Source organism: Rosa rugosa, chromosome 2 (assembly GCF_958449725.1).
Source record: "Rosa rugosa chromosome 2, drRosRugo1.1, whole genome shotgun sequence".
Classification (NCBI taxonomy): Eukaryota; Viridiplantae; Streptophyta; class Magnoliopsida; order Rosales; family Rosaceae; genus Rosa; species Rosa rugosa.
The window spans coordinates 14923833-14948498 of NC_084821.1; the positions used below are offsets into that span (position 1 = coordinate 14923833).

Genomic DNA, 24666 nt, shown 5'->3' on the forward strand with positions numbered 1-24666 from the left:
TAACCAAAATTGTGCTTTCTGTGTGAATTTTTGATTTCTGCCCAGTAAGGATTGCAACGTGTCTATCAATCCTCGAAACCCAGCAAAACGTTTCATCCAAGTATTTTCAGTGAGTGACTCCCAGACTAGTGAGACTGCAATTCGTATGTAATGAAAAAACAAAATGAAGCTAGGACGCTAGGTATTGTATCATCCAATAACTTTTTTTCCTTATCAGAAAATGAATTTCATTAACAACTTGCATGTATGTAATACGTGATCTGATAAAAAATCTTGCTCTATTTAAGTGACTAAAAACGAATACCACACTCCATCTATCATGTAGACATATCATTGATCAACATTTCATCCTTTTATAGTGGTCCGATTTCTTCTCAAAGCTAGGTAGTCACAACTCGCAACCAATTTGTTTTTTTGGAAAGAGGCCCAACAGCGAACGATGTTCGCTTCGCAAGACCGCTTGGCAATTGGTTTTCAATTTCAGCCGAATCATAGTTAAAAACATATAAAGGGTTTCCTTCTTTCAATCAGTCCATAGTTAAACGCTTTTTCTCCAGAGTCGTCTGCCATCAAGGTTCGTCTAAGACAACCCTAGGATTTACATTCCATCGTAGGGATATACCTTTTCTTTCCCGGTCGAGGAAAGAACAAAATCAATTGTACAGTGGTAATTGTTACGTCCTCTATTGAATCGGAATTAGATTCTTCTACATAAATTTTCAGGCGATGATATGTATGAGTGCTTTTGAGGACAAATTGTGTTCTCTTGGGGCTTTTAAATTCAAGTAATTTTCTTTTTTCGTTTGTGTAATTTCTGAGAATTTTAAATAGTTTGTTTCTTTTTAGGGTTTGATCCTGGAATTTCAAGATGCCGGCCACCGCAGGAAGGGTTCGCATGCCCCCAAACAATCGGGTACACAGTAGTGTTGCCCTTCAAACTCATGGTATATGGCAGAGTACAATTGGGTACGATCCCTATGCACCTCAGCCGAATTTGTCAAACTCAAAACCAGATGCTGAGAATGCATATGCTAGCTATCAAGGCCTTCTCCAACTCGCTCGTATAACTGGGCCGAATTCTGACGAGGTTCGTGGGGCGTGCAAGAGGTGCGGCCGGGTTGGGCACCTCACCTATCAATGTAGGAATTTTCTGAGTGTTAAGGACAAGGAGGAGCTTGAAGCTATCCAGGCTGATGTTGCTTCTGAGTTGGGCAAGTTGAAGGGGAAGCTGGGTAAAGCGAAGGGAAAAGACGTTGTTAAGACTGATAGTGAGGAGGAGGATGAAGACATTGAGAGTTCAGATTCGGACTATGATTCTGATATGGAGAGGCTCATTGCTCAAAGATATGGGAAAAAGAGTTTTCGAAAGGAGAAGCTGAAAAAGAAGAACAAGGACTCGGATGTTGATGGTTCAGATACAGATTCTGGGGAGAGGAAGAAGAGAGGAAGGTCGAAGAAGAGGAGAAGCAGAAAGAGGAAACATGATGATTCAGATGATTCTGAAAGGGATAGGAAGAAAAGAAGAAAGGAGAAACGGAGAAAGAGAGATGAGTCCTCGGATGAGGATGATCAATAAACGACGTCGACGACATAGGAAGAGTAGTTAAGTAATTGAGTTCGTAGGGTATATGATTGAAGGTCGTAGCTCGTAATTGACTGGGGCCTGGAGTCTGGACCATGATGGTGATGAATGTGTATTGGGTTTTCACACCTATATGATCACATCTAGCAACTGAACTAGTATTAACGTGCTGTTTTTGTTGATTTCTTATCGAGCTTCCAAGTAAGTTTGTTGGCTATGGTATTGCTATGCCTTACTCCTTAAGTTGATTAGAGTTATTTCAAGTAAATTTTGTTCATTACTTCTGTGTTGACTAAGGTTACAAGGAAAAAAAGAGGGTGTTGCCATATATACTCAGCAAATACAGTAAAATTTTCACATTTCACTACTAAAATAATAATGCTAATAGACATTGATATTTAATCATTGAAAAAAAAATAAAAAAAATTGACCAATGTCTTGGTGGAGGATGTTAAATTAAGATCATGATAATCCAGATATTAGTTATTAGCCGATGTTAAAAATTCCGCTACACATCGCTTCATTTGAAGTACCCGATGTAGAAATTGGGTCTTAATATCAGTTATCTTTTAAAAAATCGATCTGTTTTCTTAGTAGAAAAGAATACTTCAATTCAAGGTTAATTCGATAATTCTATTCATCCCACAATGAGGGTATATATACAAGTACAAAGGAGTAGTCTAACTCTAATAGGAAACAATCTTTCCATAATTACAGGATATCCTAATTAAATAAAATCCTAATTACATACAGATTTACAGCGATTCTACACTCCCCCTCAAGTTGGTGCATAGATGTCTATCATGCCCAACTTGTCAACTGAGCTGTCAAATACCTTCCTGGACACTCCTTTAGTAAGAACATCAGCTAATTGCTCCTCTGAGTTTACAAATGGAAAGCGAATAACGTTTCTGTCAAGATTTTCTTTAATAAAATGACGGTCAACCTCCACATGCTTTGTTCTATCATGCTGAACTGGATTATGTGCAATCTCAATGGCAGCTGTATTATCACAATGCAAATCCATAGGTTTTTTAAGCTTGTAACCCAGGTCTTTCAAGACATTACGAATCCACAACATTTCACAGACTCCGTGTGCCATACCTCGGAACTCAGCTTCTGCACTTGATCTGGCAACAACTTTCTGCTTTTTGCTACGCCAAGTGACAAGGTTCCCTCCAACAAAAGTGAAGTACCCAGATGTAGAACGTCTGTCAGTTTTATCACCAGCCCAATCTGCATCTGTGTACCCAACAACTTCCAATTCATCTTTTTTCTGAAACAGTAACCCTTTACCTGGCGCCATCTTCAAGTACTTCAAAATACGAAAGACTGCATCCATATGCTCTTCACTAGGACAATGCATAAATTGACTAACAACACTCACAGCATAAGCAATATCAGGTCTAGTATGTGAAAGATAAATCAACCTTCCTACAAGACGTTGATACCTCCCTTTGTCAGTTGGAACTTGATCAGGATAAATAGCAAGTCTGTGATTCATCTCAATGGGTGTCTCCATTGGTCTGTAGTCCAGCATCCCTGTTTCAACAAGTAAATCAAGGACATACTTCCTTTGTGAAAGCAAAATCCCCTTCTTAGACCTTGCAACTTCAATACCCAGAAAATACTTCAGTTGTCCCAGATCCTTCATTTCAAACTCCTTTGACAGATACTTTTGCAATTCATTCATCTCTTTCGGATCATCCCCTGTAACAATCATGTCATCAACATACACAATAAGAGCTGTAATCTTACCATTCTTGCGTTTGATAAACAAGGTATGGTCAGAATTGCTCTGTCTGTACCCAAAGGCTTTCATGGACTTTGAAAATCTTCCAAACCAAGCTCTTGGAGACTGCTTCAGGCCATACAAAGACTTCTTCAATTTACACACATTGCCAACGTCACTTGGGTAATTCTTAACACCTGGGGGCACATCCATGTACACTTGTTCCTCCAAATTCCCATTAAGAAACGCATTCTTCACATCAAACTGGTGCAAGGGCCAATCTTTGTTTGCTGCAAGTGAGATTAGAATCCGGACAGTATTAATCTTTGCCACAGGTGCAAAAGTCTCCTCATAATCAATCCCATAGCGTTGTGTATATCCTTTGGCAACCAACCTCGCCTTGTATCTATTAATAGTTCCATCTGCATTAAGCTTCACAGTAAATACCCAACGACACCCTACAGTCTTCTTTCCAACCGGCATAGGTACTAGCTCCCATGTTGCATTCTTTTGAAGAGCTTCCAATTCTTCATTCATCGCCTTTGTCCATTTTGGATCCGTCAATGCATCTTGCACGTTACTAGGAATAGATACAGTAGATAATTGATCAACAACAAGTGCATGTGACTCAGAAATCCTATGGTTAGACATAAAATTAGCTATAGGGTATTTAGCTTTGGCTTTGATATCTGGTTCATATTGTTTCTTAGGAATTCCCTTGGTAACCCTTTGTGATTTCCTAGGTTCGACACTTTCTAACCCAGAAGATTCATTAAAATTTAGGGGTACCTGAGGAGGATCATTCTGACCGGGATCTTCAGTTGGTGATGCAGAAGGGGGAATATCTTGTGTGTGAGCTTCAGATACGTCTTGATTTTGATTCAAACTATCCAGAAAAGTCATCTCTTCTGTCTCGGAATTCACAACACTCTGTTCGGCAGTTACATTTTCTGTTTCGGAATTCACAACACTCTGTTCGGCAGTCACATTTTCTGTTTCGGAATTCGCAACACTTCGTTCGGCAGTCGCATTGTCTATTTCGGAATTCAGAATGCTCTGTTCGGCAACTGCATTTTCTGTTTCCAAATCTCTACCCTCAAATGTATCCTCCAAATTTTCCAAGTCTTCAAAGAAATCAAAATCAATAATAGAACGAGGATTCCCTTCACAACCTCTCTCCCCCTGAAGGGAAGACTGAGAAGCTCCCCCTGAGTAATAAGGCTCAGATTCACGAAAAGCAACATCAAGAGAGACATATATAGTGCCAGTAAGGGGATCATAACATCGATAACCCTTCTGGAAGTCAGCATAACCAACAAAGATACACTTACGGGCACGGGGATCAAGCTTGCTGCGTTGAGGCTTGGGAATATGAACATAGGCTGTGCACCCAAACACCCGGGGCTCCAAATTAGGCATAGAAGGGATGGTCAAAAGTGTATGAAGCTTCTGATGAGGATTCTGAAACTCAATCACCCGTGAAGGAGTACGGTTGATAAGATATGCTGCTGATTTTACTGCTTCTCCCCAATAGGATCGAGGTACATTCATGCCAAATAAGGAAGCACGAACAACTTCCATCAACTGCCTGTTCTTCCGTTCTGCTAAACCATTCTGTTGAGGAGTATAAGAATTGGAGGTTTGATGACGAATTCCATGTGACCGGCAAAACTCAATCATAGGGCCATTCACAAACTCTCCACCATTGTCAGACTGAAACACTATGATGGATTGTTGATACTGAGTTGCCACCATTTTGTGAAATTCAGTAAACACTCCAAATACATCACTCTTATTCTTCAGTAATGACACCCATGTCATGCGAGTGCAATCATCAATAAATGTTACAAAATACCGAGCTCCAGAAAGAGAAGGAATTTTCGCAGGACCCCAGACATCGGAGTGAATCTTCATAAAAGGAACAGGACTTTTATTAAGACTTGGTGAATATGAAATACGGTGACTCTTGGCCAGTTCACAGATGTCACAGTGGAAATCCAAATCACTAACAACTGAAAACAATTGAGGTTGCAGCTTCTTAAGATAACGAAAGGATAGATGACCTAAACGGCGATGCCATAACCATACTGCTTCCTTCGCATTCTCTACCCCGTTGATTTGATTAGCTTGTCTCAAAAGATGCTTCTGTTTCTTTCCAGTCTCTGTCCGATCCAGATAATATAATTTCCCCCTTCTAACACCATAACCAAGAATCCGTCGAGTCAGAATGTCCTGAAACACACAGAAAGACGGATAGAAGGTCACAATACATGCAAGAGCTAAAATAACTTGACCAACAGACAGGAGATTATAAGCTAGTGATGGAACAACTAAGACAGATTCAAGGGTTAAGGTATCAGATAAAGCAATAGAACCTTCTCCGGTGACCGGAGTTGGAGTACCATCAGCAGAAGAGACAACGTCTTGAGGGGAACGTCTAAGGTTTTTCACAAGACTTGGGTCATTGGTCATATGGTCAGATGCACATGTATCAATTATCCATGTACTATTAAAAGTAACCTTACCCTTCATACCTGACTGCGCTACATTAGCGGAGGCATTGTCCAGGTAAACTTCCTCTTTAGTAGCAACAGCGGCCTTGCCCAGATTCTTTCGCGGTTTCTTGGTGAAGTCCCACCAATCAGGGTAACCAATCACTTCATAGCACCACTCCTTGCTATGACCTAATTCCCCACAGATAATGCACCTTTTGTTTGCATATGGATTTGGTTTACCTAGAGGACGGTGTGGAGAAGGTCCTGAGAAGCCTGGAGGACCCTGTTTGCGTTGAGCCATAACAGAAAATTCGGTAGTCACTGAATGCCCCATAGCCTGTTTCTCTGATTGCATCATTGAGGAATTCATGATTTTCGCAGGATTGGATTTTCAAGGGTTTCAAGATGGATATGAATGTTTTTTCAAAAAAAGTTTTTTTTTTTTTTTTTCAAAAAAAGGTAGGGTGATGGTGGTTTGAAATTCAAGATGGTTTGATTTCAACGGTGGTGGTACGCAGCGGTTTGTGGTGTTCTTCGGGATTCAGGATTCAAAGGATGCAGCGCAAGTTCAAAGGATTGAACCTGCTCTGATACCAAGTAGAAAAGAATACTTCAATTCAAGGTTAATTCGATAATTCTATTCATCCCACAATGAGGGTATATATACAAGTACAAAGGAGTAGTCTAACTCTAATAGGAAACAATCTTTCCATAATTACAGGATATCCTAATTAAATAAAATCCTAATTACATACAGATTTACAGCGATTCTACATTCTTATTATAACATCCCTTTATCATTTTAATCGATTTACGATCTCCTATTTTACATATGTTTTATAGAGATAACCGATGTACCTTTTCTTTTCTAACATCAGATGTGTTTTGTTTTTATTGCTTTCACTTCAGCTAAACTTTACAATCAATTTGCTTTCCACTTATATACATTGATTCTCAAAGCAAGATTACATCAAGATAGAGTGACTATTAATTTTCATTAATGATATTCAAAGCAATATATAAATAATTGAAAAACAAAGGCCATAAACAATACAATATACCTAGTGAAGCTCTGCAATTGATTAGGTACACAAATACTTATACCACAAAGTTGATCTTAGATTTTGGTTTTATGGCCAGAATATAAGTTCTCTTTTTGGGTATTCTGTTATGAGAATTATAGCTACAATTAATTTTTCATTTTTTACACCTATTTTAGATTGTTGAATGCAATATAATCCCAACATATCATAAAACGAGTATGAAAGAAAAGTATGGAATATAGTCTCAAATGATCAGAAATTAAAATGTCTGACTTTCTAATTATGTTTTAGAATTAAATTCAATTTACCCCCCTGAGGTTTGGAGGTAATTTCATGTTAGTCCATGTCCTCTCAATTTAATCAGTTTACCCCCTAAGTTTTCCAATTTCAATCCGTCGTGTCCAATGTATGAGGCTCCATCTAAATTTGACGTTAAGTCCAACTTTAGGGGCCCACTTTAAGGGCTAAAATAGTCATTTAAAACAAAACAAAAAATTGAAGGAAAAAAAAAAAAACTCATTTCTTCTTCTTCCTCAAATCCTCTTCTTCTTCTCTCTCTCATCTCCGATGGGCAGCCCCAAAGACCCACCCCCTCCACTCCACTCCACTCCACCCGACCCGTCTCCTCTTCTGTCCTCCGATTTATCTTTCCATATACTCCATTGCCCGCCTGGTCAAACCCTTGCGATCCCAACAGTCAATTCCTTCCTCACCCCCGGCTACTTCTCCAAGTCGGCGCCATCTTTCTCAGAAAACCGTCGAGTCAGCATCGATTTCGATCCGGACACATACGACCCGCCGTCTGCTTCTTCCTCAGGGCCAAAGTCAAAGCCTCAGCCGGAGGCTGGTATCTCCGGATCTAATTATTCTGCCACCGATCGATTGGGTACAGCCGCCGCTGGAGCCCAACGTTGGGTCTGGATTTTCAGCCAAAAATTTGAAGAAAAACGTTAATCTGATTCGAGGTAATGCTCATTTGCTGCCGGTGAAGCTAAAAGGAAGAGCTGAAGGGAACTCGTGAAGCTCAACCTAAACTGAAGGAAGCGCAAGTTTATGAACAAGGGCAGAAGAGGAAGTACCAATTTGGGCTGTAATACGACGACAAAGCAGGGTTGGTAGAAGAGCGGAGGAGGTTACCGAGAGGCGGATTCGCTGTGGGGAGATTCACCGGAGCTAGAAGAGCGGCAAAGGTTCACTGATGTAAGCCTTTTCTTTTCAGGGTCTTTGAATTTGATTGTGATTATGGTGTAAAACTCTGAATTCTTCCATATCTTGATCAAAGATAGGATTTTTGTTATTTGAGCATGTGGGTGTAGTTGTGGTTATTACAAATTGTGTCAAAGTTAGGGATTTTTCGTTTGCAGATTCTGGGTATTGGTGGAATTCCTACATGATGAAGTTTGGGTATTGGAGTTGCCCATCAGAGCTCAGAGAGAGAAGGTGGTGGGCAGGTATGGGTTTGTGCAGGGTAGAAGAAGATTAGGATGTGAGGAGGGGGCAGTGATTTTTGTTGCCGTAGATCGAAGACGAAGAAGAAGAAGACGGGGTTGATTTCTAAGTCGGGGGTTATAAGAGTAATTTTGCTCTTAAGTTTGGGAGAAATTTTTGTGTGCTCCCGTCACTCCACGTGGCATATGTGACGGACCACTCTGATTGGTCCACGTCATTGTCAATTGTATTTTCCTTTTCTGTTGGAATTTGAAACCGTGGTCAGCCAAGAACACACTTCACAATATTATTGGAATTATGAACAAGATCTGAAAGCTCTTCCACTCTGACTATATGCAAAGCTGGAAGTTTTATTAATTTTAGTACCATGACGATAACTTGGACGGAGAAATTGGGAGATTCAAAGAAGCATAAGCAATTATACAAAGTTGGATTGTTCTTGAATTTCTCCTTCCCAAAATTAAGTTTCATTCAATGATCTGATCTCATACAATTTTTTTTTTGAAAAACATCTGATATCATACAGTTGGAACTTATTGCTTGACTGTAGTTCGATATAGGATGTATTCCACTAGGATTATTCATTGGGAATTTCATAACGACCAAAAGCCCAGTTCTCTCCCACCTTCGATCTGTTGGATGTTCACAAATCATTTTTTTTTTCAATCCAATTCCTCCTGATAAGCTAGAGAAGCAAGACTACCATTTTCACTCTCTCAATTGAAAAGGAGAAGGTTCTTGGTATTCATCCATTTTAAAAGGGACAAATCCCAATTCTCTCCCGCCTAGCCTTCATGGATCCTTCCCAATCGGATGTTCAAAGCTTTATTCATTCTTTTCATTTGTTTTCTGGGTAGAGATAACGTTGTTATGATTGTTTTAACAGAGAAAAAAATGATGTGGACCAATCAGAGTGGTCCGTCACATATGCCACGTGGAGTGACGGGAGCACATAAAAATTTCTCCCAATATTTGGACGGAGCCTAAGACATTGGACACGGCGGATTGAAATTGGAAATCTCCGGGGGTAAACTGATTAAATTGAGAGGATATGGACTAACATGAAATTACCCCCAAACCTCAGGGGGGTAAACTGAATTTAATCCTATGTTTTATATATGCAGGCATGGCGATTTAAGTTATTTGGGTAGCAAGATATCTTACCTAGCATCGAAGCCAAAGGAGGGCACTGACATTTTGAGAAATGAACTCAATAAATTAGATCCAGTATTGGAAGAGATTTTGAATCAAAAAAAATAAATCAATGTTTGTCCAAGCGGTTGTAATAGCATCCTAAAAGATCCAATCAAGGTCAAGAGCAAAGGCATGCAGGGTACTGAAAGCAGCAAGCGATCTAAGAACAGCTGAAAATGTAGTTCGTGCAAGAAATCATACAAAATCTAGATGCCCAAAAAAGAATAGGTCTGTGGCAAAGTCAGCCGTGAAAACCACGATACGAATATCAATAAAACAATGTGCAGCAGCCTCCCAAAAAGAAACAGAAGGTTCGACGACTTAGAAAGATTGAAGTTTATTACATGCTCTGTGTAACGATGGCAATGGAAATTGTGGTGTTCTTTTTGTCCTTAACCTATATTGGCAGTTTGATAAAAGCGTATTTCATCCTGCTTTGACCTTTTTCAGACTTCCGTTTGTAGCAAGCTCTGAGGAAGCATTTACTTATTATTTTGTTAACGCAATTTAATTTGTAAACTTTTGTAATGTAATATAGGTCTCTAAAGAACGAGTCTATATTGACATTGTGAGTTCGGAACTTAGTAGTACACTCATTTTTTTTTTTAAAGAAAATTTTCCTGGTATTTAAGATCGATGTTTGAATCATCACGCCCTGTGTATTTTGTTTGTTTATTGGATTTATTTTTGTGCTTAAAAATCGAGAAGTGACAGGGATTACAGGGTTCTGATAGAAGAATAGGCGCTGATCAAAGCCTTGGTGGTGGTTTGGTTCAATTGGAACTGAAGGTTGGAGAACGAAGGCATGCATAGCTACGAGTTCCAGCGAAGCTCGTACGGCGTTACCCGTCTTCAGTGGGTGACGAGACTTTTGCGTTTTGTTCCCCTCTGCTTGCTGAGTGGAATGACGGTGGCAGTGTGAAGAAATGACCGGAAACAGGCGAGGGTCAAGGAACAATGGCGTCGCAGTCTTGGGTTGTCGAGTGTGGAGGTTGCCAGCAGTGCATGGTTGGGCTTTGATCGGATTTGGATGTGGGTTTGATTGGTACGTGGTGGCGTTGACCAAAACTGGTGGCCAGAGATGGAGTTTTAGGCACTGGTAGAGAGAGAAGGTGAGAAAGAAAGAGGTTGGGGAGAGAGAGAGCGACGCGGCCAGGTGAGAGGAAGAGGGAGCTTTGGGGTTCTAGGGTTTTCTAACCCCTTTTATTTATATCTCGTGCAAAATGTCCGTTGCGCCCTTGCGACAAATTACCCAATTCTTTTAGCTGATTACTTTCGGGTTTTGGGCTCGTAACCTTCGATTGTTTTTCATCGACAATACCCTTTTTATATCTTCGACTTCAAGCTAGCCCCAAAACTCGATTACATAAAAATCCACTTCGTCTTCATTTCAAATTAACTTCGACAATTTGTCTCAATAAACTCTAGTAACATTCTAGGCCCAAATGAAAGAACATTGGCCCGAACTTAAATTGTGAGCCCCGGAAAAATGTGTTGAACTTATTGGTGATCGTACGAGAAATTATTTCACGATATCGACAATTGCCAAAGGGCTCGAGAATATTTTCAGAAATTTTCATAAATTGAAATCTTCAATTTAAGTGTTGGATAATAAAGTACACGACACGACGAGTTCGTGGAAATTTTCGGAGAATTTTCCGGATACCCTAACTATTTATAGTCATTTTCCGAAGTTATGGGATTTTATAAAATTACTTAGGGAAAAGAGAATTCTGCGGTGCGATCGTGGCCATCCATCCAGCCACCGCTTGATCGTGGTCGTCCCTCGTTAATTGGACACATTTATATAGGCCCTTGATCAGTTGGAAGGACCAGAATGATCGAGAGAGAAAGAGAGAGAACCAGAGTTCTCCGACCTGGAACGAGACCCGCAACTGGGCCTGACCGGAAAACGCTTCCCCGGCCACTTCTTCGCGGCGGACCACCGGGAAAAGCCTCGTCTCGTCGTCGCCTACATCTCTGCGGTGTCGGATTGTACATGCAACGGCCCGGAACGAAGAATTGACGACTGGAAGCCCGAGCTTTCTCCAGCCACCTCTGCAACTTCCGGCGACCGATTAAGCTGCATTTGGTATGGAAACTCACCTCCCCGTCATGCTCAACACCCTAGTAAAATTATTTTTTCGATTTAATCAAGTTTTGACGATCTTTTCAAAAAAAAAAAAAAATCAAGTTTTGACGATTTTGCGTTTCTGGGTAGCCACGGCTCCGCCGTGTCCTTGGGCACCGGCGACTTCTCCGACACTTCTGGGCTCGGTTTCCGTCTTGACTGCGTCTATTGAAGTGAAATTGGGAAGCTTGCTGGGTCGATTGCATCAGAAGCATTAGTTCATCATCAGTTGAGTTTCGGCAATGAGTTGATTTGGTTGGAATCGATTTTTCCAAGGTATAATCCTGATCTTGAATCAAAGTTTGGTACTTGGTGATAATCGGATGTTAATCCCTGAAAGTGAAGATTTGGGTTGGATGTGCGGTATGGTTTGCATGTTCAGATTGAGTGTATGTGAAATTGGAAACCTCTTGATTTTGTGTTGATGAATTTGCTACTGGTATTGAAATTTTGGATTGGGGTTGATTGCTTTGTTGTATGCTTACTGTGAGATGGTTGACTGGTGATGTAGGGGTTAATTGAATTATGTTGTTAGGTCGGAATTTTGGCTTTTGTGAATTAAGAAGTAAAAGTACAGAAGTTATGAATTGATGTGGAATAATCGAAAAATGGTCAAGTTATGAAGCTTGGGTGTCCTTAGTAATTTTGAGTACACCTTGTATGAAAAATTTGAAAGTATGGGTGTCCATAGTAATTCTATCGGAATTGCTATCCGACGAAATTTGAGTTAGAAATAAAGTTGAGTGTTGAAGTGATAACAAATAGAGAGAAGAAAGTAATATATATTGGGTGGCCTTAGTAATCGGGTGCACTCAATATATGTTTGGTCGATATCGTAATTTCAAGTGAATGTTCGATAATCTAAGTTAATTATTGAACCTATCTCGATTGGTCAAACGTGGTCAAATTAGTCAACTCCTGGTCAAACTAGGAAAAGTTGGTTGGACGATTTATTAATCGTCGAGATTTCATATAATTGTTGAATGAGATATTAACTATCAAAATGTCAGCATCTAGGATTTCCAGTTACCCGAGGAACGGAAGGTTCGTGAATCTCGGACAACGTAAAAGGTTAAAGCATCGAAATCCAGGTAGGGGACTCGGGACTCATTCGGTTAGTTGTTTTCCGTTTTGAATTAAATGTTTATGCATATTTGAGTTGCATGGTTTGGTTATTGATGGCTTGAGAGTGAGTGGAACATAGCGATTCCTTGGGCTTCGATCCCCTAAACCTTCGGAGGGGCCGTATGGACGGAATGGTGTCTGACATCCTCTGAGGTGTGACACTATTTCTAGGTGATATGGCGTAAGTGGACACTCTCACTACGCTTACCTGGTGATGATTTTATTTGAGTTAAGGCCGTGTAGTTGGTCCATGGGACTGGCCATCAGGTATTATGCATTTCTTTGAGTTTTGTGCATTGGATTTTGAGTCCGAAAGATATTTAAAGTTTGTCGTTCTTTAAATGACATGGTTTTGAGTATGTTTTTATACTGTGGCCACAAAGCAATATTACATTCTTTTCAAACCTAGTCGAGATGATTTCCCAATGAGCAGCGAGGACGAAAGCTCACCCCTACAACAGTGTGGATGTAGGTACTGTGCACTGGTGACGGGATTGACGGACGGAGCAGGGTGCGCGGAGATAGCTTCGGTGAACAGTAGTAACTGAATTCAGGTTTCGTGTCCAGTCTTGAACTCTTCTTGAGAGTCGTTAAATTTGGAACTTGATAATTCTTATTTCTTCTTGTCTCGAAATGTACCAACTCTTGTTTACCCTAGTGGTGATCTAGAAGTGCTTTAGACGAATAAGTTCGATAAATGATTTCTAAAAAGTTTTCACCTCAAAAAGTATTTCGACGTTTCCCCTACGCGATTTACGAAAAACGATTTAACTAAAATGCCTTGCGGGTTTTTAGGACATAAACTGAATTTGCGGGTTTTTAGGACATAAACTGAACATTCAGTTTATGTCTTAGAGACACGCGGCACTGTGACGTGCTCAAGCTGATGAGGTGCAGTTTTGGGCGTTACATAAATCATATGGCCCAAATTGTGATCTCTTCACCAAAGAAACCTCTAAAATTATTTTCTTCCACTTCTTTCGCCTCGTTAAATTCTTATGGCAAAAATTTCCTTCAAAAATTAAATAGAAATTTTCGGGGCCTCACATTCCACCCTCCTTAAAATTTTCGCCCTCGAAATTTGCAAAATGCTTGATATAAGAGAGGTTACTTCTTTTCACCTCGGACTCGAGTGTGCACAAGACATAGTTTTAGCTTCCCCTGATACTTTTTGAACCTTTACCTTTCATATTGTTTATCTTACTTCACTTATGGGGTCAACTTCATCAAACTCTTAAGCCATTTGCTTACGCAAATTGCAATTATTTTCTCAATCACATTGTGTGTATATGCATACATTTGATCTCATTACGTCGTCCAACTACTCTGAGCTCAATGCCATAAACAACGACATTAGTATTTCAACTTTTCTGAATAATTCAATAGGCTTTCAAATAAACTGGGGACTAACACTTAGTCACCCACTATTCTCAATAACAACATACTGCAAGGCAGTGACAAATCCACTTCTCACAAATTCAGTGCCACAAGTAGATAACCAATGCTTTAGTGTAAGAATTCTCAAGTATTTCTTGTAAATAATTTGCGTGGAATACTCCATCACGCATCAACTTACACAACACAATAACATTCGTAAAACTTTCACATTTTGTGCTTCCATTATTTTCATATCCCAATTCCGGAGCTATTTTTATCAATTCAGTAAGTATCCCTATTATACTTTCCATAGGATACACTTTCTTCAGTGAATCATGCTTCTTTTCGATAAGCAAGTTGCTGAATAGCAAATTCGTTGCAACCGTGCAATGGTAGCTTAGTTTTAAAAACCATCGAAAACAACTTGTCTTCCACACCAAAATTCCATTCAACGAAAGTAAAGAATACTTGGGGAATTTGGACCTTAAACATTAGTAGCAACCAAGAAGAGAAACCAAGCTTTCTTTGTTTGCCCAACACAAATAACTTTCGTCGAACGTCACTATGAATGACACGTCGACAATGTCGTCATGGACGCTAGCCACGTAGTTATCAATGGTCTTGGTTACCCAACCCACATACACCTTTACTTGTAACCACTAGCAGATACTATTTACTTCATGATTGAATAACTATGACAGTTTGCCCAAGTCAAAACATGCACACAATTCGATAACCTTGATGCCACATTGCTAAAATCGCGACCACTAGGCGGCTACAACACGTCGTTGAACACCAATTTGAAATGCCACTTGGCATTATTGGACGAACCGTCAATTGATCATGGCGTCAAGCTCTAATAATCACTTTAGATAATACTCGACGAAATTCGAGGATTACCACTCGACGTTGATTCCTCGGAATTCGTAAAGTTTTCATTTAGAATAGCGACCTTGAAGTACCATTTTTACTTGACGAACTCGTCTACTATCAAAGCTCAAAAATTATATGCGCGTCTTCAACATTGCGTCAAGCCAAAACAGTCAAAGTGGCTGTAAGCACCTAGTTTCCTTGTGTCCTCATCTGACAGCAAAGTAGTATCCCAATTATCCTTCTCTAAAGTAATGTTTCACTTTCTATGTGGGTGTGTCCTAAGTAAACTTGAAAGCGAACAAACACTCTTCCAGTTTGCATTAAAATAGACCACAGTACAAGAAAAACACATTGAGGGGGGTGTATTCAATCTAGATTTTAAGTGATTTTGTTTGACTTTTTATAATCCGTGGATTCCCATGCATGGACTCTACAGAATTCACGGATTGTTTTAATTCCATATGGATTTGAACAGATTCTACTGTATTGTATTAGCAATATTTGTTTGGATTTTAACAGATTCTACTATATTGTATTAGTAAGATTTTTTTTTTTTACTGGTTACAAACTCATATATAAGGATATCTTATATCTCAATTCCCAAGCATAGTTCCTAGATGTTTTCATCATATTAAGGTCACATTCCAAACCTGTTCATACATGTATGGATTAGTAAAGCAATTCAACTTTGAGCGCCATTGACCAAGTCCAATATTAAAAGCCCTAATATCCAGTAAGCTCCAGCAATGGAGATCTCCATCCTCAATGTACTTTAGCACCATTTCCACACGATCCCTGACTTGCATCCATTTCAAACAAAACAAAAACGAAACTTTATCTTAAACATCCCATTCACCTATACCTAAATTGCAAGTGGAAGACTCAAAACTTCAACTTACATCATTGCATTCAATATCAGCAAGCTTAGCAGAGAAGTAATCATACACAGCACTAGAGCTACTCTTGGAATTGACTCTGATCAAGGCAGATGGTTGGCCATCTGTTTATATATAGAATTAATGAAATTAGAATTCCAATCACTTTGCAGAAAATGATTCTCCCTTATCAAATAAGGTTTACAATGTACAAATATATAAATAGTACATGAATGAAGACGTAAAATTGAAAACATCCAAACCCGATCACTTACTTTTGTTAGGCAATTGGTGTGGACTTGTGTCCTTTTTCTTCTTTTGGTTTTTGACTGGCCAAGGTGTGGACTTGCTTACGTCGTACATGGTAACAAGAAAGTGTGCAGGGATTTACTCTCCTTCATTGGCAATTTAAGGTATGGACTGTGGACTGTGGACTGTGGACTGTGGACTTGTGTGAGAAACTACCCCATAGGTCAGCCTATACTAAAGAATGGCAAACTCGATATTTTAGAGTAAAAGTCTTTTAACTTAAAAATGGTTCGATGCCATTAGAATTTACTCAAGTTTGTCACTTTTTATGTATTGAAATTATAAGTATTAAACAGAGCACGGATCCTCTTCCACCGCTAGTCAATGTTGATTACTCTGGTGCTACGTCTACAAGCATAACTACATCCTTAAGCACAGACTCTGGACCAAAAAGATTCCAAATTCCTCAAACACCCAAAATTGCTACCCAGAACTAAACCTAGCTACTAAGACAAACCTCATTGATACAGAACTTGGCTAAACTTAAAGAAGGAAAAACACCATTAATGGAGGTATCACGTAAAGTCAAAACCTCATAGTTGGGAGGTTGCAAGACTTTCTGTTATCATGGAACACTTCAATGAAGTTTCTGAAAAATTTCTAGAAAAACAAAACTTCTAAGGTCTAAGAAATCTGACTTAAATAAACACATTATTAAGAAATTAGTTAGCATGAAGACAAGAATATGAACACAACAAATTTGGCCTTACAGATGCATTTTAAGATTACTAGAAACAAGAAGCACTCGACCAAAGACTAGACCTTGGAATGCCTCAGTAGAACTACAAAACACATTCAAGATCAGTAGTTATATTTATGTTTTTGCCCTTTCCTATGGTTCAGGGGGTGCAGCAGAGTACGCTGCTGCTATGCTCCCTCCACCCCTGCCTTTTGTCCTACGCCACAGTACTATCATTTTCCATATTTTGTTGCTAACAGAAAACAGAATTCTAGAAATACAGAGACAAAGTGGAATGATTTACATATTGCAGTAATAAAAGAGGAACGATATAAATAGTAAGATGAATACAACTCGTGAAAGAGAACATAGAAAGTAATGATATCTCTACGGCATTATGCATTAACATTTCGTGAAAGAGAACATAGAAAGTAATGAACTGGTTCATGGTCTTCGACTTCCACTTCTAGTCTTCTACTCATTACTCTTAGAAAATTAATTTACAGGACACTAAAAATTGCTACAATAATTTACTATGTGTAGGAATGAATTTGAGCAGTAGAAGGAATGAGGACAACAAATGAAAAGGAATATGGAAGAGAAATCTCAAACCAATCAAATCAACATCTTGATCAGCCTCGTCTTAACAACATCAACGTGGCATCGTGACGGAGGCAGAGATAGCCCCGGCCAATGTGCCACAAATCTTGTTGTGGACGGGCTCCTCAAGTACTCAAAGGAAGAATAGCGGAAGACTATTATCGCCAGAGAGACCACTAGCAGCCCAGCTGTACGAAAATCAGAAGCAGAAAGGGGTACGTAGTTCCTGTAGCATAAGATGAATACAACTCGTTACGGGCAGATGTATTTTCCACATCTCATAACTTTTGCTATAGAGTACAAACTAATAATCCTTGACATACAAAAGATAAAAATAAAGTAAAAACTAATCACAACTTGAATTAATGTCATCACATTGTTAGCATGTTGGTTGTAGCATGATCAACCTTGAATATGGGAGTGATGAATATCAACTATTGGATTATAAGGCTCCAAGACATGTTTATTCGTGGATGCAATTCAATTTTGTGTACAACTTTTCTCTTACAGGACAACGATGTTTTGGATAGATTGTCCATAAATTAAGAATACTTAAACCAATGTAGGAACCCTTGCGACATTGATATACCTAGAAAAGGGTATAATCCGGATCTTGGTTAATCATGACATCTCTAAGCCGGTGTTCCTTGAGCGCAAAGTGTTCCTAGATGTTGGGGTAGAACCTGTGTTGCAGTTTCAGTTCGAGCATTTGAAAGGACGGTGCTCGCAATGTGGTCTCGTCACACATGCTGGGATTCCATGTCACGAGCCGAACACAACCATATCAACACCTAGGGTGCTGAGTTTTTCGGGACCATCGACCTCAGGAGGAGCCTTCTCTTTCTCAGCTCAGAATAAACGTGAGTTTTTCATGGCCCCTTCCACTGTTCCTAAGAAGAAAAAGCCAACTATCAGACGGGTGGAACGCAATATTTCTTCTTCTGCCTTACCAACTGATCCATCCACTACTCCGGCTACTGACTCAGGAAAGGAAGTGACTAGTGGCTCGGTGACGGAGCATGAACTGGACAAGACTGTGGGATTGGTGTCTGAGCATGCAGTTGTTACTGCCTCTGCCCTAGCTGATGCTGGTGGTGCAGTTATAGAACAGGTGCTGCAACAGAATGCTGTGACTTCCAAGAAAAGGGAGCGTGGTGATGTTTGCAATCCCTCCCCGAAGAAATTCAAGACTGTTTTGGGTGGTAAAATCCCAACCTTGCAAGCTGAAGCATTGAGATTGCTTGAAGATGACAATGATGCTCCTCTTGTCACATTGAAGAAAACCAGCGTCCCATTAAGAAGCATGGTGTTGCCCCTCTGCGTCTCACCTATCCTTCATCTGGAGGATCAATTCCTAGCCCTCGAGACAAGGGCAAAGGGAAGATTTAGATTTTCCCTGGTCGATCTTCTTGCCCATTACTTGAAGTTGGGTCTTCTATTACTTGCTTCTTAGTTTTCCATAGTTGTACACCAATTGAGGTCTCTAGGCGACTAGGATTACTTTTTAAGGAGAGGCTTGTAGTGAGGATTTGATTTCTTGTTACTGGGCTCAATAAGTGAGCGTATGTGTTAACAATGAGGGTCACCTATCTTTTGCTTGGCAGCTTGTGCCATCTAGAACTATTGGTATGAGACAACATCTGATGTACGTGCCTTCTGGCCATGGATAAGCAATGAAATTATCTACTTTCTCAAAAAAAAAAAAAAAAAATGCAGCAATACTTGTGGTTTAAAACAAAACTTGATGAGTCAATGGTCTTTCCTTAAAAAGAAAATGGCTTACATGCATGGATAAATACACACGAATCAGAGATATATTTTCTGAAACAAAACAAAAATTATAAGAGTCTAAATGAGAATAAGCCTGTCAATGAGGAAAAACACGTTTAACATAAACAATTTATTGCGGTTACGAATCATGAGTACAACAATTACTCAAAATGGTATTGTTAGTACAATTTATGCAACTTTTCTTTTTGGTGAGAAATACACGAGTTTATTTATTTTGGATATTTGAGCCACATATAAAGGCAATCTCTAACTCAGACAAAAAAAAAAAAAATAACTTAGGGCTTCACTTATTGATGAACCTTTTATATACAGATACACAAATATAAATTACGTGGACCGGGTTAATCAGTTAATGGAACCTACATCAGACATAAACCATTTATATAAATCACAAAAACATACCTCTCCAGAGAATTAGTATTCATGCCTTGAGTGTTTTGAAAAATGATTCTTTGTTAGAGCTACCACTTTGCAATTGAACTTGGACCTTCCTCTGCCTCTGCCTCTGCCTCCTCCGAGTCACAATATTCACGACTCCGCTTCAAGATGTTGGTTGTTCCATTCCATTGAGGAGGTTTTTCAAATCTTGCTCGTACAACAATCGAGCCCCACACCTCTTCACACAATTCGAGCATGGAATATAATCAGTAATCCTGCCGTGATAAGTCGAGCATGAAATATAATCATTAGTAATCCCTCGGTAATAATACGCGTCGAATGAGAACCTAATAGAGCAGCTTGTGGTATACTTGATTCGACCATGAGGCATAAAAACCACCCAAAGATGATCTCCCATCATATGCCTTGGGTCTGCTAAAGGCAGAAATTGATAGTATCCTTGATGAATCGCTGGCGATGAACAGTCAATTGTCAATTGATTAGACTCGAGAGTGACAGGATCTTTCTGATCGGCAAAAACAACACAAAACACAATGCCCATCAACTCTGATTCCCGATCCGGAGCCAGCTGAGCAGTCAATGAATCTCCCTCGCTTTGAATATCGAACCAGTCTGGAATCTTACTTCCAGGACTTACAATATCGAGTGACGGAGGAGGAGCACCATAGTGGGATGAGTCAAATAACTCGGGAGAGATCCCCTACGTACACCAAAGAAATAATTATACATGTTCAATATGAGAGAGAGAGAGAGAGAGAGAGAGTACCTGAGTGGCCAATCTCCTTAGCATTGAAAATATTCGATTATTGAAGCCTTCATTGTCAATCAATCCAAAGCAATTGACAGTTGTTAAGCGAAAGAACTTCAAATTGGTGATTGTGCCCTGCTGCGATGGTTCTGACAACATTTTTAAGGAATCACAATCGTCTGCCCATACTTCTAATGCATCTTTCGATGGGAGATCCGGTAATTGTTCAAGCCTTTTGCACCTCTTCAAATTAATGACCTGAAGCTGAGAGAGGCATTTAATGCTTGCAGGAAGACTAACAAAATTATTTCCTCCAACAAACAAGTATTGTAGAGATGGAAAGCAGTAGCCAATATCGTCGGGGATAACTCCTTGACACAAATTACAATCATTTAGATATAACGACTGCAAAGACGGTAAAGCCCTTGGAGTTGGCGGCAAGCACAAAGGCTCTGGACTCTTTCTTTTAAATAAGCCCGTAGAGGCCATAAGCTTACTTTTCATAGATGATAAACGTCGCAAGGCTGGCGGTTTTTCGGACACTATCTCCCCCATATTTTCTGCAAGTTTCTTAAGCTTTGGGCATCCACGCATATTGAGTCCTTGAAGAGACTTCAGTTTAAAAACTGCCGTACCCGGGAGACTCTGGAGACTTTTGCTATCACATATAATCAGATAAGTAAGGCCAACCAGATGTTCAATTGATGAAGGTAGTTCCTCAGTTAAGGTCCCAGATATCTCAAGTCTAAACAAATTTTTCATCCCTTCTCCAAATTCTGGAATCTTTACTTTTGAGCAGTCATCAAGGCTGAGAAACTCGAGAGAATCCATTTCAATCTTACTTGGGAAACTCCTAACATTTTTACATTTTTGGAGTGTCAACCGTTTAAGCTTTTTGTGGACTGCAATGGATGGATGGACCTTAACTAAACCGTCACATTCTGCAAGCCACAACACCTCAAGATTCGGAATACCTGTGAAATTTGGGGTCTCCTTCAAGTTTTTGGACTCACTAAGATCTATTTCTTTCAAGGAAGGCAAGTCCTGTACAATGCATAGAACAAATAATTACCTTCGGGAAACTTAAGACTATATTTTGAAGTAGAAAACATTATCAACATTGTTACCTGTCTTCCATCCCAAAGCCGGACAAGATTGCTTCTTTGCATCTTCAGTGCAGCAAGCATATTTGGCCGGAAACTAGCTGGAAGAGATTTGGAAGGATACCAATTCCATATGAGAATTCTCAAGGAATTTGGGAGGAATTTGGGGCCTGAACTAATTATTAAATTATCAAATTCAAGAAACTTTAGTTTGCGCATCCTAGAGAAGCATTCAAAATTCCAGCTTGAATCTGCCTCTTCTAAACAAGGTAAACATAACCGTATGCCTCTGATTGCTTCTGTTCCCTGATATTAATTCAGAACAAAGGAAAAGTTAATTTCACACAGGTTTAATATATATCATGCTAAAACAAAATGTATTTTCTATTTTGAATTTAAACTTGGATTATATATATAACTTCTTACCGTATTTCCCGTGAATACAAGAAAGATGTCCTTACGATGACACAAACGGCTGCGAAGACCAGGCTCCTCACGAGAGTGTTGACAAACAATTTCCCATGCCATTTCTTCTATCAAACCATGCATCCCGACATTGTTGTCCAGATCAATAGTTAAGAGAGATTTCTCGATAAGAACATTTATCTCAATAAGACAATTATAGTCATAACAATATTCTAGCAGTTGATTAACTCGCCCCTTCTCCACCCTCTTGTAGAAGAATGCAATGTCCAAGAAAATCTCCTGTTGCAAATGAATCAGGGCATCATAACTTAATTTGAGCGAATCGAAAATTGTCGGATTAGGAATTCTCTTTAGTGACTCCAATGCACTATTCCATTCCTCTAGCTTTCTCTGATACAAAGAACTTCCCAGAGTTTTAAGAGCTAATGGGAGCCCTTTGGCATAATCTACAAAACACTTGGAAAGCTCTAAAAACCCTTCCTCTGGCTGATCTTTTTCGAAGGCTTTGTGACTAAAGAGCTCAAGAGCATTATTGTCATTTAACCGCCCTAGCTCAAATGATAATTCTATACGACGCTCGGTGAGGAGACGTTTATCTCTAGTTGTAACAATGATTCTGCTTCCATCACCAAACCAAGATTTATCTAGAGCCACTTTTTCTAGGATGTCACAGCTATCAACATCATCAACAACAAGAAGAACCTTTTTATTAGACAGGCATTTTCTAATGAAAAAGGTTCCTTTGTACTCATCCCAAACTTGTGAAACATTTTCCTTCAAGACTGGGGAAAGAACCTGTTTTTGAAGATTAACTAGTGGACCATGAAACTTCCGGACATCAAGAAACTCAGCCACTTCAAAATAATGGGAAATTCTCTCGAACACTAGCCTAGCAAGGGTAGTCTTACCCACTCCACCCATACCCCATATTCCTATAAATCGAACATCCTTCTCCTCAGGAGCTAAAAGCAAACCCATTTGCCTGAGTATAAATTCAATTCCGACTAACTTTTCTTTGGAATCTGACAATGTGATCGTAGGAAGCATTTTCTCCCACACACGTTTCACAATGACTTCTATAAGCTCACTTTCACATCTAACAGAAAAATAGACAATCATTAAGCTAATAATATATATGTATATAGTAGAACATTGCTATGACAAGTCAAAACTTCAAAGACAACAAACAAGGGGTGAAGTTGTAGTGCTTACTTATAATTTTTTTTATCCCATCCAGAAAGATTGGCCACTTTTCTTAAAGCCTCTCTCCACCTCTCCACCTTCTCTGGGTCGGCACTGAACTTTACTTCATGCTTAGCAAATCCTTCAGCAAAGCTGCTCCTTTGATGTCGAACGTCGGATGGATCCACATTAAAGAAAACCGGCAGAATTCTCTTATCTCCGGTTTCCATGGACTCGATAATTTTGGAAAGTTCATCCAAGCACCAAGTGGAAGAAGCATAGTTGGGTGAGAGAACAACGATGGCGAGATGTGATTGCTCGATTGCTCTCAAGAGCTCCGGAGAGATACTAGCTCCGATTTCAAGCTCTCGGTCGTCCTTGAAAGTCTTGAATACTAGCCGGTACTGCAGTTCACGGTATAAATGGGAGACAAAACCCATGCGGGTGTCTTCACCCCTGAAACTCAAGAAAATATCGTAATTCCAACGGGGAGCTGATTCAGCCCAAGCACGAGATGGGGAGGTGCTCAAATCCATTGGAAACCACCAAGATCGAAAATTAAGGGGAAAACCACTGTGAACTGTGAAAACTGGAAGAGGAAATGAAAGCTAGTTGCAGAGGAAACCTCTCTGAAAAATGAAGAGTGAATGGCCAGTGTAGGAATTAAAGTGAGAGAGAACTGTTAGGTTCCCTCCTCATCATAATGGTTTTGTCTTGTAGGAAATAAAGAAAGATGAAACCATGTGAAAGACAAAGAAAAATGAAACCATGTGGAAGACAAAGAAAGAAAGGCAAAAGAGATAGCATGCGTGAAGAGAAAAAAACAAGCATGCTGTGTAAACAAGAAGGCATGGAGCAGCTAGAGTCAATTGTGGTGGCTGCCCCTTTTTCTTCACATGGAGACTAGAACGGTTGTGAGAAGAATTGAAGAAGCAGCTATACCGACCTTCAGCAAATATAGCTGCATGTAGTGAGAGCTAGAGGGAGCTTGAGACAGAAAGAGAGAGTGAGAGAGTTGTGAAAGGAGAGAAAAAGAAAGCAATCCTTCTTTTACAATATTCTTGTGAGTGCGTAACCAAGAGTGTTTCCTTTAGTGTTCTAGAGAGATTGGTGATTGTAATCCCATTTTCATAGTGGAAGATTTTCGGAGTTTTGTCCCGTGGTTTTTTCCCTTCACATTGAAGGGTTTCCACATTAAATTTGGTGTCTCTTTTTTTTTTTTTTTTTTTTTTTGACTTTGTCAAGGGGAACCCAAATGCTTCCTAGGCCCAAGATAAACCCCTTCGGCGCATGTGAAATGCTTCAACTGTGCATTGCAGCACAATGCCTGACCACACAGTTGGAGCATTTCACATGCGCCGAAGGGGTTTATCTTGGGCCTAGAAAGCTTTTGGGTTCCCCTTGACAAAGTCAAAAAAAAAAAAAAAAAGACACCAAATTTAATATGGAAACTCTTCAATGTGAAGGGAAAAAACCACGGGACAAATCCCGACAAGAACCGCGTAGTGAGATAATTAGACGCGTTTTCTTTACTTTTCCTTCTTTTTCTTCTC

At 39.7% G+C, this 24666-nt stretch overlaps 2 protein-coding genes and 1 long non-coding RNA gene across 4 annotated transcripts; 2 read left to right on the top strand and 1 right to left on the bottom strand.

Annotated features, from left to right (window-relative positions):
* Nucleotides 1-732: 732 nt before the first annotated feature.
* Nucleotides 733-1591, top strand: LOC133728196 (CAX-interacting protein 4-like). Its single transcript, XM_062155606.1, has one exon. It carries the CDS (start codon nucleotides 869-871, stop codon nucleotides 1574-1576), a length of 708 nt encoding a protein of 235 aa, XP_062011590.1. The 5' UTR covers nucleotides 733-868; the 3' UTR covers nucleotides 1577-1591.
* Nucleotides 1592-7127: 5536 nt separating this feature from the next.
* On the top strand, nucleotides 7128-8615 carry LOC133728197 (uncharacterized). The gene is made up of 2 exons (XR_009855669.1): nucleotides 7128-8052; nucleotides 8217-8615. It is a non-coding gene; the product is annotated as an uncharacterized LOC133728197 (long non-coding RNA).
* Nucleotides 8616-16996: 8381 nt separating this feature from the next.
* Nucleotides 16997-24208, bottom strand: LOC133732717 (TMV resistance protein N-like). 2 transcript variants are annotated; one of them, XR_009857290.1, is made up of 6 exons: nucleotides 23144-24207; nucleotides 21932-23027; nucleotides 21530-21811; nucleotides 20421-21446; nucleotides 19658-20354; nucleotides 16997-17690 (listed from the first exon to the last, which is right to left on the bottom strand). XR_009857290.1 is itself a non-coding variant. In XM_062160301.1 (6 exons), the coding sequence occupies exons 1-6, from the start codon at nucleotides 23647-23649 to the stop codon at nucleotides 19797-19799; spliced, it is 3372 nt and encodes a 1123-aa protein (XP_062016285.1). In that variant the 5' UTR covers nucleotides 23650-24208; the 3' UTR covers nucleotides 19771-19796. The 2 variants fall into 2 exon arrangements, 1 of the variants encoding a protein (XP_062016285.1); XM_062160301.1 differs by lacking the exon at nucleotides 16997-17690 and having other exon boundaries at nucleotides 19771-19908; nucleotides 20005-20354; nucleotides 23144-24208.
* Between the last annotated feature and the right edge of the window lie 458 nt (nucleotides 24209-24666).